The sequence below is a fragment of the Chelonia mydas genome, chromosome 1 (assembly GCF_015237465.2).
Source record: "Chelonia mydas isolate rCheMyd1 chromosome 1, rCheMyd1.pri.v2, whole genome shotgun sequence".
In the NCBI taxonomy this organism is placed as follows: domain Eukaryota; kingdom Metazoa; phylum Chordata; order Testudines; family Cheloniidae; genus Chelonia; species Chelonia mydas.
In genome coordinates, this window is record NC_057849.1 from 281,650,945 (window position 1) to 281,668,725 (window position 17,781).

At 42.2% G+C, this 17,781-nt stretch overlaps 1 protein-coding gene across 7 annotated transcripts in view; it reads right to left on the bottom strand.

Annotated features, from left to right (window-relative positions):
* Window positions 1–17,781, bottom strand: part of TBC1D15 (TBC1 domain family member 15) — a 101,484-nt gene that overhangs the window by 44,259 nt on the left and 39,444 nt on the right. For 5 of the 7 annotated variants that reach the window (XM_043547763.1, XM_043547758.1, XM_037886422.2 and 2 more), the window contains 4 exons: window positions 11,754–11,856; window positions 10,975–11,025; window positions 10,481–10,678; window positions 8,507–8,635 (listed from right to left, as the gene is read on the bottom strand). In XM_043547763.1, the coding sequence (XP_043403698.1) occupies window positions 8,507–8,635; window positions 10,481–10,678; window positions 10,975–11,025; window positions 11,754–11,856 (481 nt within the window). The remainder of the gene's footprint in view (window positions 1–8,506; window positions 8,636–10,480; window positions 10,679–10,974; window positions 11,026–11,753; window positions 11,857–17,781) is intronic. The other 2 variants (XM_037886426.2, XM_037886415.2) reach the window with 1 other exon arrangement.

Consider the following 17,781-nt stretch of genomic DNA (forward strand, 5'->3'; position numbering starts at 1 on the left):
TTGAGGGGTGTGTAAACCCCAGAATGTGATTAAGCTAATTGCAATCATGTTGTGAGCATTCAGCCACCCTGAATTAATTAAACAGGACGCCATATAGTTAAGGGTTAATTTGGACACAGGCTTTTAGAAACAAGCTCAAATCTAGCTGGCAGTTTCTGCTAATCAGAATGGGAGGAGAGGACAGACAAGTAAACAACTGAATCTGAAAACCTTGGTGGTTGGAAAACCTTGAATTTAGACACCTCTGATATTAAAAGTTTATTGAAAGCTAGAAAAGTGATGATACAGTAGGGGTCATTATGACCTATGTGTTTTGTAGAAGTAAGTTATAAAATATTAGCTAACAGAGTGTGCTTTGGAGCAGTCCTCTGAAGCCATCTTGAGAGACTTTTTCCTGACACCCTTTCTTCCCGGTGGGCCACTGGCCACTGCAAACCTGCTATTAATTACTCAATACCATTCCAGATGTTAGGTTTAGAACATCCCAGGTATTTACCTATTGCTTATGTTTGTGTGTGCTTAAATCTAATAAACTGCAGTTTTAGAGCATGCTTACTTGCATTTTTCCTTGATCAGACAGAAGTGCTGAGTTCCTGTTGATTTAATCCTTATACTGCCTGGAGTGAAATAGTTAAGTTACCCCTGTTAGGGGTTCTGAAAACCCTGGATAAGACCACTACCCATGCTACTATGGCCTCACTACTATTTATATTCGCATTAGCTTGACGAGTAGGGCCCTACCAAATTTCATGGCCGTGAAAAATGCGTCATGGACCATGAAATCAGACTTTCCCTGTGAAATCTAGCTATTGTAGGGGAGGGGGATTGGCAGGGCTGTGGGTGCCTCACTGGGGGCTCCCATGCACAGGGCTCCAGCTACTAGTCCCAGCAGGGCTCGGGAGGAACGAGACTTGCTCTGCACAGCTGCTCCTGCAGCGAGATCAGACCCACCTCCGGGTTCTGAAGTTCACAGCTGGGTTCTGAAGACAGCAATCACTGAGCTTCCTGAAGCTGGGGGAGGTTGCTGGAGATGGGTCTGATCTTCCCCATGCTGCTGGGGAGTGCCCCAGCTGGGGGTTCCTAGCTGTTAGTCCCGGCCAGGCTGGGTAGGGATAGGACTTCCTCTTCCCCTGCATGGCTGCTCTCAGGAGGGAGATCAGGCCCACCTCCGGAACCTCCCGTATCTGCAGGTGGCTGCTGCCTTCAGAGCCCAGCCCAGCTCTGAAGGCAGCACAGAAATGAGGGCAGCAATCCAATGACCCCACTACAACAGCTTTGCGACCTGTCCACAAACCTCTTTTGGGTCAGGACTGCCACAGTTACAACATGATGAAATTTCAGATGAAAACATCTGAAACCTTGAAATCAACTATTTTAAAAATATGATGGTGAAATTGACCAAAATGGACCAGGAATTTGGTAGGACCCTACTGATGAGGATCTACACCAACAGGGGAAATCACACTCCTAAGCTCATAGTGCAGACAATCAGTGAGTTGGACAGAGAGAATCTGATTAGCCTTTACCTAGAAACACATTTAAAGAACCAATGCAATTTGTTTGCCAAATGACTGGAATAAAATCAAATGATTACATAGATGCTGGTGAAAACTACCGAAGCACCAGGCACAACCTGGCAACAGTGAAAAACTATCACTAGAAGATTAAGTCACATTTCACCCGACACTTCTCTCCCTCCCCAGAAACATCATTCTTGAACCTTTGTATAAGCATTAAAAGATAAAGATAAATTCTAGACTTAAAACTCTGTACTGTAACTAACAAGTCCAAACTTTATTTTGCAACCCCCAAACCTGCTCTCCATTAGACCCAATTACCCAATACTCCAAGGTCTGGTACACCGTTTGTAATATAAAATACACCTGGTGTCATAACTGTAAATAAAGAGCATATAGCATGCAGATGATCCCACCACACAACTCATAATATGGGTGTGTACTTAAGAATGTTTATTTCTCAATAACCTTTCATAGTAAATCTGGTACTTCCTACTACATTTCCCTCCTATATCAAGGACTACTCCTTCCTGAATGTTACCTGCCTCAAATAGGACAAGCCCCTGCATCTCCTATGGGCAAGCATCTGCACTGTGCCTGGGAGGACAAAACAAATCTACTTCTTGAACACTGTTCAATAATCAAATATTAGCCACTATAGCAACAGTATTCCTTTACTCCTCACTATATTCCCCTCTTCTTCTAGGTTAAAACAGGTACAATAGTGCCAAATATTTGCTGCATCACTTGGCTATGCCACCAAGTCAAGTGTAATCAAACCCAACAGATGGGAAGCAAGGAGGGACCTGGGTTCAGAAGGGCCTCAAGTATTCACTTCTCAGGCTGTCAGATGCTTAGGGCATTAAAACATGCTGGCCTTCAACGTTTAGGGTTTGCAGGGTAATGCTGAGAGGGCAAGCAACATGCACATGGGCTGCACTGTGACAACAGCCAGCCAATGAGCCTGCTCTGCAACAGGCTCCTGGACTGACTGCTTTGGGTACAGGGTAGTTAAAACACCCAGGCCAGGTGGAAGAGGCCCTCATTCTTGCTCCACCCTCCAAGGCATGTTTTCCATCTTCATGCATATAAGAAATAGTTAAAAATGGATGTAAGACTGTATGTGTGAAAGAAAGTGGTGGCCCAAAATAAAAATGGTGGATATAAGGTTATTACTCCATTTTAAGAGGTCATGCATTTCTAAGTCCCTGGCTCAAACAGGCAAGACCTCCCTAGCACACTGTAGAGATTCGAAAGTGAGCAAGAGAGCCCACTGGAGCAGCATGAAAACAAAAAAAGCAAACATCACACATGACAACTGATTAGGAGATGTGTCCTTGCTATAACTGTTCTTCATAACTTTAGTTTGTATTTACTATTAGATTTTCACTACTGAAGCTGAATTCATATATTACAGGACTCCACAAAACAAGGCTAAAATTAATGAAAATCTTCAGGGTCAGCTTCAGCACAGCCCACAACAATTTCTCTACCAGAACAAACCACAGAGAGCAAGAAACAAGGGCAAGATAGGAGAGGAAGACTACGAATTCAGAAAAAAGGGGACTCACTTCCTAAAGAAAATAGCACTTTCATTAAAGCATTAACAGTTTCTTGGGAGGCACCTTCTTAGGCCTGGTTTACACTGCAGAGTTAGGTTGATGTAAATAGCTTTGCATCAACTTGTTTGCGCTCACATTTATTGCCTGTCAATGTAAGAGCCTCATTACGGCAAGGCAGCAATACCACCTCCTCGAATGACGTTGAGCCATGGATGACATATTGTGGTCACCACAGTGCGAGCGCTGACACTGTGAGACCCGTATTGACGTTAATGATCCTCCAGCAGCTTCCTCAGTGATCGACAGAGACCGCTCTAGTCACATTTGTGAACTCCATTGCCCCTGGGTCATGGAAGCCACTCGCTTCAAAACTCTGTATTTTTGAAATGCCTTTTTCCTAATTGCACTCCTTGGAGAGCACACCTAGCAGCTCTCCCTCGTTGTATCCGACTGCCCAGCTGACCTGCTGGCTACATGCTCTACACTTGCTCCTGCCTGGAGTGGACAGAAGGTATTGGATCTCCTGGGCCTGTGGGGAAAAGAGGCTGTGCAGGCACAGCTGCAGACCAGTCATAGAAACATACAAAATGATCGCACAGGGGATGCAGGTGAAGGGGTATGACAGGGATCAGCAGCTGTGCCACACGAAAGTGAAGCAACTGTGACAGGCATACCAGAAGGCCAGAAAGGCCAACAGTTGATCTAGTGCTGAGCCATAGGCCTGCCACTTTTACAATGAGCTGTACACCATACTTGGCAGAGACCCCACCAAGCACTTCACATACCACTGTGGATACCTCTTAGGAGCCCAAGGCCTCAGCCGTGAACAGCAAGGAAGAAGCAGAGGAGGGAGATGTAGCAGGAGGGTCCAGCTGTGCTGCGAGCCAGGATCTTTTTGAGACTCTACCACAATCTAACCAGTCCTACCAGCCGGGCATGGGTGAGCTCAATGAAGGGAAAGGAATCTCAGGTGTGTGCATGCATTCTCCTTTACAGTGTTTAAATGTCAAGATGGCACTCAGCCCAATCCCAAGGTAGAACTACATAGTTATCTACTTTTCATTGTTTTTCTCATATGAGAAGAGATACAACAGAGGTAGAGCTCTCATCTGCTTTTTACTCCACTGTCAGGTTAGGTGGGGAAAGGGGAGCCATGTGGAGCAGTTTGTTTATGCACATTGGGATGTCCCTAGAATCCTCTTGAGAGATCTTGATGAAACTTTCACGGAGGTAACTGCAATCCTCTTTTGAAGACTTCTAGGGATGGCAACCTTATTTCTTCCTTCACAATAGGACATTCCCATGCCACTCCACGATGACTTCTGCAGGACTCAATTGCAGTAAACAGGTCAGCAGCATACAGACCCAAGCAGCTTTAGGACACCAGCAGCAGCTGTGATCACTGTGCCTTTGTTGCCCCAAAGAATGAAGTTATCAGCTGAAATCATTACTCCCTATGGAAAATAGTGCCAGTACTCATTGCCACTACCCTGTGCTCATACCCATGGAAAAGGGATAAAATTTTATTGTTTTATGCAACTGAACAATTGCCTCATTTCCTACCCCACCATCCATCCCTGGCAGGTCAGACTCCCCATGTACAGAGGCACTTCAAAGCTGCGGCTCCAGCAGGACTGCGGCCTTCCACCCTCTGTGGCTCCTGTCCGGGCTCAGGAACCTGGGCTGGAGGCTGCCACCCTCTGCAGCTCCAGCCCCTCTCCCGCCTGGGCTTCCACCCCATGGCTCCTGCCAGGGATGGGCACCCATTTTTTCAAATTGTCCAGGGCCCCTGGGCCCATATATTAATCCACCACTGGCCCCGACTAGCAGCTAGGATCCCCCGGTTGGGGCGTTCCCAGCAACACTGGGGAAATCAGACCAGCCTCCACCTCCGGGAGCCTCCTCCAGCTGCAGAAAACTCCACAGCTGCTGCCTTCAGAGCTTGGCTCGAAGGCAGCACAGAAATGAGTATGGCAATCCTGCAACCCCCCTACAACAACTTTGGGACCCCCCCCACCTCCTTTTGGATCAGGATCCCCCCAGTTACAACAGCATGAAATTTCAGGTGTAAACATTTGAAATTGTGCAATTGACCAATTTTAAGACCCTGCGGCTGTGAAATTGACCAAAGTGAACCCTGAATTTGGTAGAGTCCTATTAATAACATGCCTAGCAATACTCAAGGCACATCACTTGTAATAGAACAGTACCACAGAACTCACAGGTTCAGTGAAAAAGTCGTGTAATAATTATAAATGTAAAATAGACAGCACAAAGTTCACTGGTTCATTTAAAGATGTGATTCATAAATGTACACCAAGTGCTATGCAATTCCTAGTAACCCTCAAAACTTCAGGGCCAAGTAGAGCATAGTCCAGCTGAACACACTACCGTGGCTGACCATTAAAGTGCTCTTTCAAGTTCTCCTATCAGCCACATAGCATCAAGCATCATTAGATAATCTTCTAATTACCTTTTGTCTTGCTGTTCAAAGTCAGTAGACAGCCTCTCCACCTTTGCCCTCCACTCCTGCTGCAGCAGCTTTTGCCTCTTTGCCTCACAGATATTAGGCAGGGCACAACAGGCAGATATAACCATTGGGATATTTTTCTCACTGAAATCTAAACTAGCGAGTAAACACCGCCGGCATCCCTTCAGTCTACTGAAAGCACATTCAACTGTCATTCTGCACCTGCTGAGCCAGTAGCTGAAACTTTCCTTGGAGCTGTCAAGGTGACCAGCACACAGCTTCATGAGCCAGAGAAGCAAGGGGTATGCTGGGTCTCCCAGGATCACTACTGGCATTTCAACATCACCAATGGCAATCTACTGGTTGGGAAAAAATATCCCCGCTCGCAGCTTCCTGAACAGTCCTGCATTCTTAGAGATGTGAGTATCACGCATCCCTGACCAGTCCACATTGATATCCATGAAGAATCCCCATTGATCCACCAACACTTGCATAACCATACAGAAGTAGCCCTTTCTGTTGGCTGGTACCGGAGAAACTCCCCAGACTCCATTTTAAGTTTCTAATCTCCATTTTCTAACCCTAGCTTTCCACTTGAATAAGCAGGAGTCACTTCACCACTGAGTGTTGTGGGTCACGTGACCACTGCAAGTAAAATGAGGTCTGACCACAAAGTGTTTCTAGGCTGAGTATGCCCAGTGCAAAAAATGGGGAAAAGGTCATTGGCAGAAAGCCAAGAGTATCTAAGATGGTGATTTGGCAAAAAGCCAAGTAGGGCAAGGTCTTAACTGTGCAGTAAATAACAGCAGTGAGCATGTGCAGAATGTTAGCATACATCCAAGAATGAGGTAATGTTTAACAGTGAGCATGCTGACAGAATAAAAAGGTTTAAAAAGGTGAGCAGTTAAAACAGTTGAGAGCAGAGCAGAGCAACTGCTGAAGGAGGTCAGCAGTGTAGCTGAAAGAAATGAAGAGCAGAGCTAAGAAGAGAGAGAACACATGCCACGCTGATAACTAATGGGAGTTGGCAACAGCAGCAACAGCAATCAAAGAGTGACATCAACGGATTTCAGAGTGTTTGCTAAATCTCATTATAGTATAGTGTGGGATTAGCGCGCGCGTGCGTGTGTGTTGATAAAGGTGCATAAAATGTTGTGTTCACTCCAATTTACCTATGTAAAATTGGAAGTTCAATTTAAGAACTGCTGTCAGCACCCTGTACAGACTGGTCATCTGTAACAGAGCACACCCACTTAACATCATTCAAACTGTACTGCAGTTTGAGTTCTCTTTAATTTGCAACAAGTGATTTCTGTTTAATCCATGCTTTTAGATTACACTGTATTAGGGATTATTAGTTATAGTAACAAAAAGATACTTTGTGTTGGAAAGAACACTGCCTGTGTCAATCATTTTAATCAGAAGGCTATATCCGTATCCTCAAAGTGTTTCCTTGACTACCCTGGAGACCCATACCTAGGGAAGGACAGATTAAGGGAATGATAGGAAGAATTATTCTAGGGGTGCCCGCAAACCTATTTTTCAGAGTAACAGGGCTGGGGCCAAAATAGGAACGTGCATGCCATCTATCGTTCCACTGCAGATCAGGAACCCAATAGCTGCAAATCTAGCCACAATATCCTGCACACGGCCTAGAGTCACAGTCCTGCACGGCAGGATACAATTAACAGCTCTAAACGCTTGCATGACAATGGCTGCCATTACGGATTTTCCAACTCCAAAAAGATCTCCCACTGACCGGTAGCAATACAGCACTGCAAACTTCCCAGAGTGCAATCACCACTTGCTTCTCAACTGTCAGTGCAGCTCTCATTCTGGTGTCTGCGCTGAAGGGCTCGGGTGAGCGCTGTATACAGATCCAGGAATGTAGCGTTTCACATCTGAAAGTTCTGCAGCCACTGCTCATTGTCCCAAACCTGCACTACAATGTGATCCCACTAGCTGGTGCCTGTTTCCCAGGCCCAAAAGCTCCATCATCTGCAGCTACTCCATTAATGCCACCAACAACCTTGAATTGTTTTTCACTATGTTCCAGTCATCTGTCCTCAAAGAAATCAACATGTCCTCTGTTGTTGCAGAACTTCCTGCAGCTCTGAAAATACCAGAATATTGTTCATTCTGTGTTTGCAACGTTAATGACAATAGCGCAGAGTTCTACGGACTCCACGCTTCTGTCAGAGATGGTTGACAGCAAAAAGTGCCATGCGGGTTTGTGGGATTTTTAGAAAAGGCATAAATTATGGGATGGGGACCACATTATGGGATGGGAAAAGTTGCATGACGGAAACTTGACCCCTTGCTCACAGCTCCCCCCCTACGCACAACTTGTGTGTGCTCCACAATGCACTGCAAAAATTCTGCAAAAGGCACTGCACCACAGGGTAACGTGTGGCATACTGTAATATCTACCCATGACGTACCACACTTTGCATCAACACAAGCACTCCTGGAGAGTAGTCAAAGACCAATGCAAGCAGCCAAATACGAACTCACAAGTGATGTATTAATCACAAAGGCTTTTACACTGGTGTAACTTGCATCAACCAACGTCTGTAGCATAGACATGGCCGTAGTTAGAACGCTTTCCCTCCCTAAGTAGTTTTGCCTCTTCTATTGTATTGGCCAAGGTCCAGTCACCTATCTCCGCCTTTTTACTTCCAAATTCTCTTACCAGCTAATAAAAGTCTTCTGTGTCTTGGGACTGCATTTCTTTGTGTTGCTGCAGACTTGCCTTAACATTGTTTGAACACCTCAACAGACTTTGTTTAATCTGTCCATCAACACTAACAAGTTCAAAGCCTTCTGGAAATTGCAAGCATGATGAAATCAGCTCAGTAGCAGAGTTTGCAGAGAAGTGGAAAGAGAACTAAAATTTGACCGTAAGGGGTTGGTTGACTCAGTTCCTAGCAACAGCTTCATTAATGAACATAAATTACCCCTTTGAATATCATTTGCTTTATGAAGTCAGCATCTAAGATTCTTCCTTCTGAATCCATGTTCTTAGTCCATTCTTCAGCAGACACTGGCTCTCTTCTGATAACGTCAGGTCGTTTACCTAGATCAATCTAAAAATATTAAAAAACCCTATGTTACATGAATGCCATTACATTGATCCATTAATTTTCTTTTAAAAAAACCCACACGATAGTATTAAATCCAGCTCTCTCCTCCATATTCACTTGGGGCTATGGCCACAGCAGATGCACTGTGTATAGGGAGTTAAAAGGGAAGGGGGAATGGACAGATTTGAGGAGCATGCCACAGTTCCAAAGGGGGTTCTTGCACATCATAGCACAGTAGGGATTTGGGGGTGAGACTAGCAGATCATTTGCTGTGTACACACACTGGCCATTCTCCCCTCAACTCCGGAGAGAGGGCAGTTTTGAAAGTGCAGCAAAGCTCCATGGCCAGGAAATTACTTTCCCCTCAGTCCCCAACCCAAATATTTGAGCACCGAGTAGGGCTCAGGCTTCAGACATAGTTTCTATTTTAGCCCTGCTGCTCAAAATATTTTGCTCATGGCAGCAACAAAGCCTACTTCAGCTCAAGTTGGTTTTAACTGCTTAGAAGCCACACAAGTTTAGCATATCAAAGCACACAGGTCAACATTATCTCAAATAAATCATATACTTTCTGTAACATCCATGGTTAACTGAACAACTGCTGGGTAGTAAATCCAAGGAATCTACAGATTACATAGTTGAACTTGCTGACAATTTTCATTTTCAGCTATTGAGAAAACCTGAATGATTTGAGTTTTTAAAAGTTTTATAAAAACTGCTTCTGATATATTTAATGCCACCTCAAAGCATTGGGCTGTTTAAATAATTTCACTGCCATGAATCACTTAATAATTGCGTTTTATTTATATAACTGTAAAATATATCCACAGAGTTCACAATAAGTGATTCATGGTAGAATTACAAGTGCATGGAATTACTTGCTATCCCCCAGTCTTTACAATACAACTGATCATTCCATTTAGTATTTTGTTTTAATACAATTAGACCTGTTTAAGTATAAATGGATAGTCTAAACTGTTTAAATTAACCATACAAAAATAAGGTTAATTGCACATATATATTAAGAGAGATTGAAGGTATAAGTACATAATATAGATCTAAAACCAAACACAGGAAATAAGCCAAACATGAACTGAACCAGTTTCTATGGGGATGGTCTTGTAAGATGAGCAACCTGAGCTTCCACTGGCGTCAATGGGAGATAAATTGGATGCTAATAACAACAACACTATTTTTCTCTGAATGCATGAAAGGAAGAATTTTGATATACATTCTCAAGCTATTAGTATTGATTTTATGCTATGTCATGGTTTACAGTAGTGCCCTGCAACAAGATGGGATGCAACTACAAGTGTATGGTCTGGATCGTGTGGAAAAACAACTGGACCCTCTTGGGCTCTCCTCCTCCAGCCTGTGGGGTTGGCACAGCAGTGACTGCGTGCCCTGCTCTCGCCATCCACTGCCACCTTGCGGCGTTGTGCCTTTCACTCTGCAGCGCACACACTGCACAGCAGGCGCCGGCATTCAACAGTAGCGGAGCATGCAGCTGCTGCCATGCCAACCCCACAGGCAAGAGGAAAGCGGACCTCATGGGTAGGAGGTGGCAATGCTAGCTCAGGTTCAAGGAGAAGGGTCAAGGTCTGGTTGGGCTGTAAAATTTGCTGACCCTCTCAGGCTCAGATTAAGTTAGGTGGGCTTGGATTCAGCCTAAGAAGTTAGGCCTGAGCAGACCTCTACTTTATAGACAAGACATAAACCAAAGCCTCAAGAGCAAACACAACATGCTTCAACAATTTTAAATTCAGTGATTGTAGCGGTGAAGATATTCAGTATGTAAGAAATGTGCTTTATGTCTATATTATGCTACTATGCTATCTACACACTCACTCGTGTAATAACTTCAAATCCTGGTTCCTCCTGTTGATTTATCTTTAGCCCTGGAATAGCATCACTGAGAAAGTCTGCCATTTCAGATGGTGGTCGCTGTTGAGTTGAAGAGTCACTTCCTCGCAAACTATCAAAAATATAGTTTGTCACTTTGGAAAATCCTCCCATAGTTGCTGTATATGGATCCTTCTTCAATTTCTATGTAATAGTAGGAGAGGAAAACAAGTTAACAGTAACAGCTTCATATTTCACACAACTACCCTAACAAAAATATAAATTATAAACAAAATTTCTCAAAAATTATTCTGAAAGTTAAAGGTTTTATAATAGCAATTTTGCATAGCATAATTTTAATGTGCTAAAAAAGTCTAAAACGAGAAATCACAACAGGTAGTAGCATAACACTAATGATTTAATTTGAGAGATTGGCCAGTGATGTGCTAGCTAAATCTAGCCTACTTATATCAGAATAATAAGTCATGTCCAGTGCTTACTTTCCAATGGTGAATGGCCCAAAATGTCTTTCTTCTGTCTAGTTGCTCTACCTTCACAGAGAAAATACATCTTGAAGCAAGAAGCATCCTGCTAGAAATCTTACAAAAAAACTCTCTTTGATCACTAAATCTGAAAACTAATACAATTTAGTCAATATTACTTCCTTTGTAAATCAAATCAATAGGATGAGATCTTGGCCCCAAAGAAGTCAATGGGAATTTTGCTACAGCCTTCAGTGAGGCCAGGATTTCACCCAGTAATTGGCAGTTCTAAAACAGAATAGTTTCCATCTGTGCAATATTGTGCACTGAACAGCACATATATTAGGTGAAAGAACATTATTGGTAGAAATATTCTTTCCTTGAGTAATTACCTAACATTTGGGCAAGACTTGCCTTGTGTTTCTTCCCCCACCCACCCTATGAAAAGAAGTCATGGAGTATATTTGAATAATCTAAAATACTTATATCTTTATGTATAAGGCTGTAGGCACAGCTGAAGTAAACAAGGTTTTGCCTATTGAAATAAAATCTGTACAACATGGAGGAGCAACACTTGGACCTTAAGGAATGGCTGATCATATGAAAAACAATGAAATTTTATGAACACATAGTTATAGTATACAGGTAGAACATAAGTTCTTCACTTTCTACAGAAAGCTGTAGAATTGTTTGGGAAGTTTTTTTGGCAGTGGAAGGGCAGAGGTGTTTTTAGATGACTTAGTTTTAAAATCTGAAAGGAATACTGAGGAGTAGTAGGTTTTATACATAGTACATACCTGTATTAGACCATATGTTGGTTCATCAAGGAGATTTTCAAAAGACTGTGAAAGACTCTTGTTCTGACAATTGACAAGAAGAATTCTTTTATCCTGTTGAGATCTGTAATAAAATACAGTTTGTATCACAAGATGCCAGTTTTTCTACAAATGTTTTTAAAATTTTAGGTTTTGTAAGTTACAATTGGTGCTGTGTGTGAGAAAAGCTGATGCTGAACATAAAATCATTCTTAGCCCCTTTACACAATACACTCACAAAAATATTTACAATATGCAATTTTTTCATTTTTATACATAGTTCTCAATCTATTTAACTGTCAGAGTCGCATTGCCATTTACAAGGTGCATTAATTTTGTTATACTCATTATATTCTGAAACAGAACTGTCATATTACAGCCCTGCAAAAAGGTATTCTAGTTTGGAATCCAAATGCTAAATCCACTCTGAAACCTGATCATCAGATGGCTGCTTTCAATGTATTTGAGCAATCTAGTATTTCAGAGAAGCATCTAAAAAATTATGACAAACCCTACCCTCCACTGCCCTTCACCTGAGGCTCACTATTCGGGAAATCAATTGGTTAAATTCACCATTTCTAGTCTTTGAAACAAAAATTATTTTATTTCATTGCTACATAGAACACATACTTGGCTATTAAAGCCTAAGATAAGAACTTTAATAACTGTTATCTCTTTTCAGTTCCAACATGACAGGATACAATGTTAATGCAGGAGGATATGAAATTCAACAAGAGATCTCATTTCAAGTCTGCCAGACCAGTCATAGGTCTCTGGCAATGGCAGTTAATAAACCTCAACTGGGTTTTGCTAAAAGCAGCAGAGGGGACAAAGGTTGAGTCATGTACTATGATTCGTCAAGCCAGGAGGATGAAAACCCTTATAAGAAATTTCCATTTTAAATTAAACATTCTCCCTCTGGACAGATACTTGTTCAAAACAAAACGTGGAGCTACGCACATTCACAAAAGCAGTTATTCACAGAATTCCAGCTTTGACAATGTGGCATCAGAACAGGATTGTATTCAATAAAAACAGAGATACAAAGCCAAACTAAATAGCACAGAATGTTCAAAGTGACAAATCCAATAAATATATTTGTTCCATCTCAGCCACTTCAGACATACTGACTTGAGCAGTGACTGAATACTTTCATAACAGAATATTAGATGGAAGGCAAAAAGGTTATCAAAGTTCAGGAGGAGGGGGGAATGCCAGCCTGCCCTATTATTATATTGTTTTACAAAGCAGTTATGCTATCCCTATATGAATATCAAGGATACAGTATGTATGAATAATGGAAACAGCAAGAAAGCAAAACATTAAATAACTGATTATGTAACATTTGTATATACTATCACAGGTTTCTATGACACATCACAGAGATAATAAAAATAGTGCCTTTTCCCAGAAAATATTGTAACTGAGGTTATACATGTCAGGAAATAAAGCAAGGAGAGATGATACTAGCAAGAGGAGGGAAGGAGATTTACACATAATAAGGTCTGAAGTTGGTTGTTTTCACAAGGAACATATGATCTCTTATTTTTCTTTATGTTGATCATATTAAGCAGACACAGAAGTTCAAATATTTGTTGGAGAAACTATGGAAAGAAGTGCGTTTAGAAGAGAGGGAAGATGTGGGGTACAGAATGAGAAAACATTATTCCAAGTTGAGGAGGGGAGAAGACGACTGAAGAATTTCAAAAATACACATTTATTAAAATTAAGATTTTTAAAAGCAGATAAGTCAATGACACTTGATTATAGATCTGCATGGAGCTAGGACCACACTAACAACCTCGATTTTTGTTAGCTACCACAACCATGCATAACTCTCAAGCACTCAAGGCACCCTACTTCTCACCATATTAAAATAAAAATCATTATTAGTCAAAAAAAAACATTAGAAAGCACTATTAGTGTTTTTATATCAACATACTATGCACAGTAACAAGCTGAAGAGCAAATGATGGGCAGAACAAGGAAACATCTATAATGATGGAACAATAAAAATGTAATGTAAGAACGGCCATGCTGGATCAGACCAATGGTCCATCTAGCCCAGTCTCCTATCTTGTGACAGAAGGAAATGCCAGGTGCTTCAGAGGGAATGAACAGAACAGGGCAATTTATTGAGTGATCCATCCCCTGTCATCCACTCCCAGCTTCCTGCAGTCAGAGGCCAAAGCATGGGGTTGCATCCCTGACCATCCTGACTAACAGCCATTGATGGACCAAGCCTCCATGAACTTATCTAATTCTTTTTTGAACCCCGCTATAGTTTTGGCCTTCACATCATCACCTGGCAATGAGTTCCACAGGTTGACAGTGCACTGTGTGAAGTAGTATTTCCTTTTGTTTGTTTTACACCAGCCGCCTATTAATTTCATTGACTGACCCCTTGTTCTTGTGTTATGTGAAGGAGTAAATAATACTTCCTTATTCATTTTCTCCAAACTATTTGTGATTTTATAGACCTCTATCATATCCCCCCTTAGTCATCTCTTTACCAAGCTGAAAAGCCCCAATCGTTTTAATCTCGCTGCATATGGAAGCTGTTCCATGCTCCTGATAATTTTTGTTGCCCTTCTCTGTACCTTTCCCGTTTCTAATACATCTTTTTTTGATATGGGGCGACCGGAACTGCATGCAGTATTCAAGGAGTGAGTGTACCATGGATTTATATAGTGGCATGATGATATTTTCTGTCTTATCTATTCTTTCCCTAATGGTTCCAAACATCGTTAGCTCTTTTGATTGCTTCTGCACATTGAGCAGATGTTTTCAGAGAACAACCCACAATGACTTCTAATCTCTTTCTTGAGAGGTAACAGCTAATTTAGATCACATCAAAAATAAAAGTTCCGTTATCATAGGATGCACAAGTCCTGACCAAGACAAGTTGCTAAAAATTTTAAAGAATGGGCACACTGAAGATAAATCAGAACAAACAAGTAGAAAAGACTTTTCCCTAAACTGTATTAATTATTCTTTTTGGGAATTTTACTCCTCCTTCTGAAGCATTTGGTACTGGATACTAGATCTGCAATAGAGAAAGCTGATTATGTTTAGCAGAGGATTTCAAAATTTGGTTTCATTCCAATTTGCAATGAAAACGAAAAAAATTTCAGAACTCTCGATGACCCAGACCCTCTTGATAGACTGTACCAGAGCTGGGGACACTTGAAACCAGGGGGAGATAGCTGGAGGAAACCAGACAGATTTCCAATGGAATCCTGCCTGGGTTCTGTCAGAACTTTGTCAAAATTAAACGGTCTCTGTGAAATGTTTAGATCTCAACCAATAGCCAAATTCCAAAGAAAAATGTTTCAGAGTGTTTCACCACCAGTGCTAGTGGACGCTACCGGAAAGAAGACACCATACTAGGAAGACCATTAGTCTGATCCAATATGGTAGTTCACATGCTACTTTGGGGCCAGGTTGCAGCCTGTGCTGCATACCAGCTCAAGGGAGTAGAGGCAGGGTGGACGTGGGGACACCCTATTGCTCCCTTGTACCACTGCTTCCTGTGTGAAAAGGGAATTAGGCTTTGCAGAACTGCTAGGTTTCCCCTCCCAGACAGGTGGGCAAGAAGGAAGGGAGTCATCACGGCATCCCTCCAAAGGGCCTGGCAGCATAATACACCAGCGCATCATGAAGTGTAAACTCCTCCCAATGGTCTAGGGAAATCTGGAGGGAAACTGACTTCCTAAGTCACAATCTCTCTCCCAGGCTGCTCCAGGAGTAGCCCTTTACTAACGACTGGACCACAAACTGACAATCCAGTCTTTGGTAGAAGTATACTTTAAGCAGCAGTTATATATTTGGGCCTGGTTTGCACTTAAAAGTTTTGCTAGTATAGCTAAGTTACTTAGGGGGTATGATTTTTTGCTGACATAATTATTCAGGCAAAAGCATTAACGTATATGTAGCTATACCAGCAAACCTTTTAAACAAGGTCTAATAATCCTGCCTTATTTCTTTTTGTGATACTGCTATTATCATGTTTATAGACAAACAAAGAAGGATGTTTGTTTTGGTTCAGAGCACACTTAACGTCTTACAAATAGTACTGAATGCATGTTGTGAGAAGGTATCGACTTTACTGTCGAAAGAGTGCCACTTCAAAAGAGGGTTGTCAAGAAAATAAGAGACCATACATTCATCTTTGGGCTACACTAATGCAACAACAGATCATGCTGGAAAGGAAGTAGTACAGAGTAAAATATGGGCCAAATGGGATAGGTGGAGATAAGGATAAATTATTCTTGGCTTATTCTCCAAATGCATCAGATTTATACTCAGCTACAAAAAAGAAAAAAGCATTAAACTTTTGTGCTAACAAACTAAAGTGAGTATTACAATTACTGTATTTACAAATTCATAACTTATCTTGCTAGTTGCCTTAAATTACTTTTCTAATGTAACAAGAAAAATAAATTAAATGTGTTGCTAACTTAATGTTATTTCTAGAAAACATCTGGAATATTGTTTAAAAAAAAGAGAACTCACTCACAAATATAGCTAGCATGCTTCTGAGTCACAAAGTACGTGAACATGAAGCACTCGCTCTAATCCCCAAAACATATTTTAAACACTAGATAGATCTGTAAGAAAATACAAAGCATTAGACAGCTTTTCAAATTAGAGGGGAGTTGCATATCGAAAGGATATTTTTCAGTTAGAAATTATGACTGTCTATAGTAACTATGTTAACCCTATGAAGCTTGTCACACAGTGAACTGGTCAAAATATTTATTACAAAATTTCATAATCATTATTTCCTTTTTTGACAAGGTGGTATGTTGTGGCCTAATGTAAAACCATCAGATTTGTACTAAGAAAAATTGTTGGGTCAAATGGAAGCCTCAACTAAAAGTGTGCATTTCCTTCCTTATACCTCAGATCAGTACAGAAAATCTCCTAGTTTGGCTTCAGTACCCTCCAGGAGATAGGGCCTGATTCCAGGAGACTCCCAGTGAAACCGGGAGGGTTGGCAACCCTAGATCTGCCCCAAGGCCCGGTCCTTGCTCCCCCTCCGGTGGGGCCTCAGCTCAGGCCAGTGGCCTGCAGCCTGGGGCTTGGCAGGCCAGTGGCCTGGGCCAGCTCCGGGGTCAGGCCAGTGGCCTGCGCCGGCTCGGGCAGGCAGCTCCGACGGTTCGGCCAAGGCTGCTCGGGGCGCCTTGAGGCTCTGGCAGGAAGGGTAGGGGCACGGGCTTGGGCTCAGGCAGAAGGGGTGAGGTCAGGGGGCTAGCCTCCCCAAAGGAGGGGGTTCACCCCACACCCACCTAGCCCCTCCACAGACCGGAATGGAAGATTTCTACCACCAAATCTCTGTACCCATGGAGGGCAAGGGTAGTGGAACATAAACAGGGCAGAGATAGAGAAGTGGCGAAAGATCAAAATACTGCTGTAAAGATCATTTTCCTGGCTCATAGCTTTGACCACATCTACTGTCCTTCATCACAAGAACCAACTACTTGTCCTCATTTTCAAGATTCTTCACAACCTATACCCACCCTATCCGTCATATCTCATACACTATTGGGATGCTGACTCGCCCCTCTGTTCTGCCTTTGTTGCCACCCTTCATCACCCACTTGCTTTATTTTCCAACCACCTTCATGTTTTCTCCCATACTGCCCTTCTCGCATTGGAGGAAGAGCTCCCCATTAAAAAAAAATCTACAAAGCCATCTCATTATCACCCTTCTAATCCATTCTTTGCCATGATGCCTACAAAATACTTGACAATGCTTAGACAGCTGATGTGTCAAATTTAGATTCTAAGCTCTTTGGGGACATAGTCTTTACACTGTACAGTGCCTAGAACAATGGGGTCCTGGTCCATGACTGGGGCTCCTATGGGCTACCATAATACAAATAATTAAAAGACACCAAACAACAACTTCTGGAGCTCAATACAGTGGGAGGTATTATGAAACATAAGCTATGCACCTGATCAGAAAACAAATTCTACTAGCCAGAGGCCAACACAACAGAAGTTC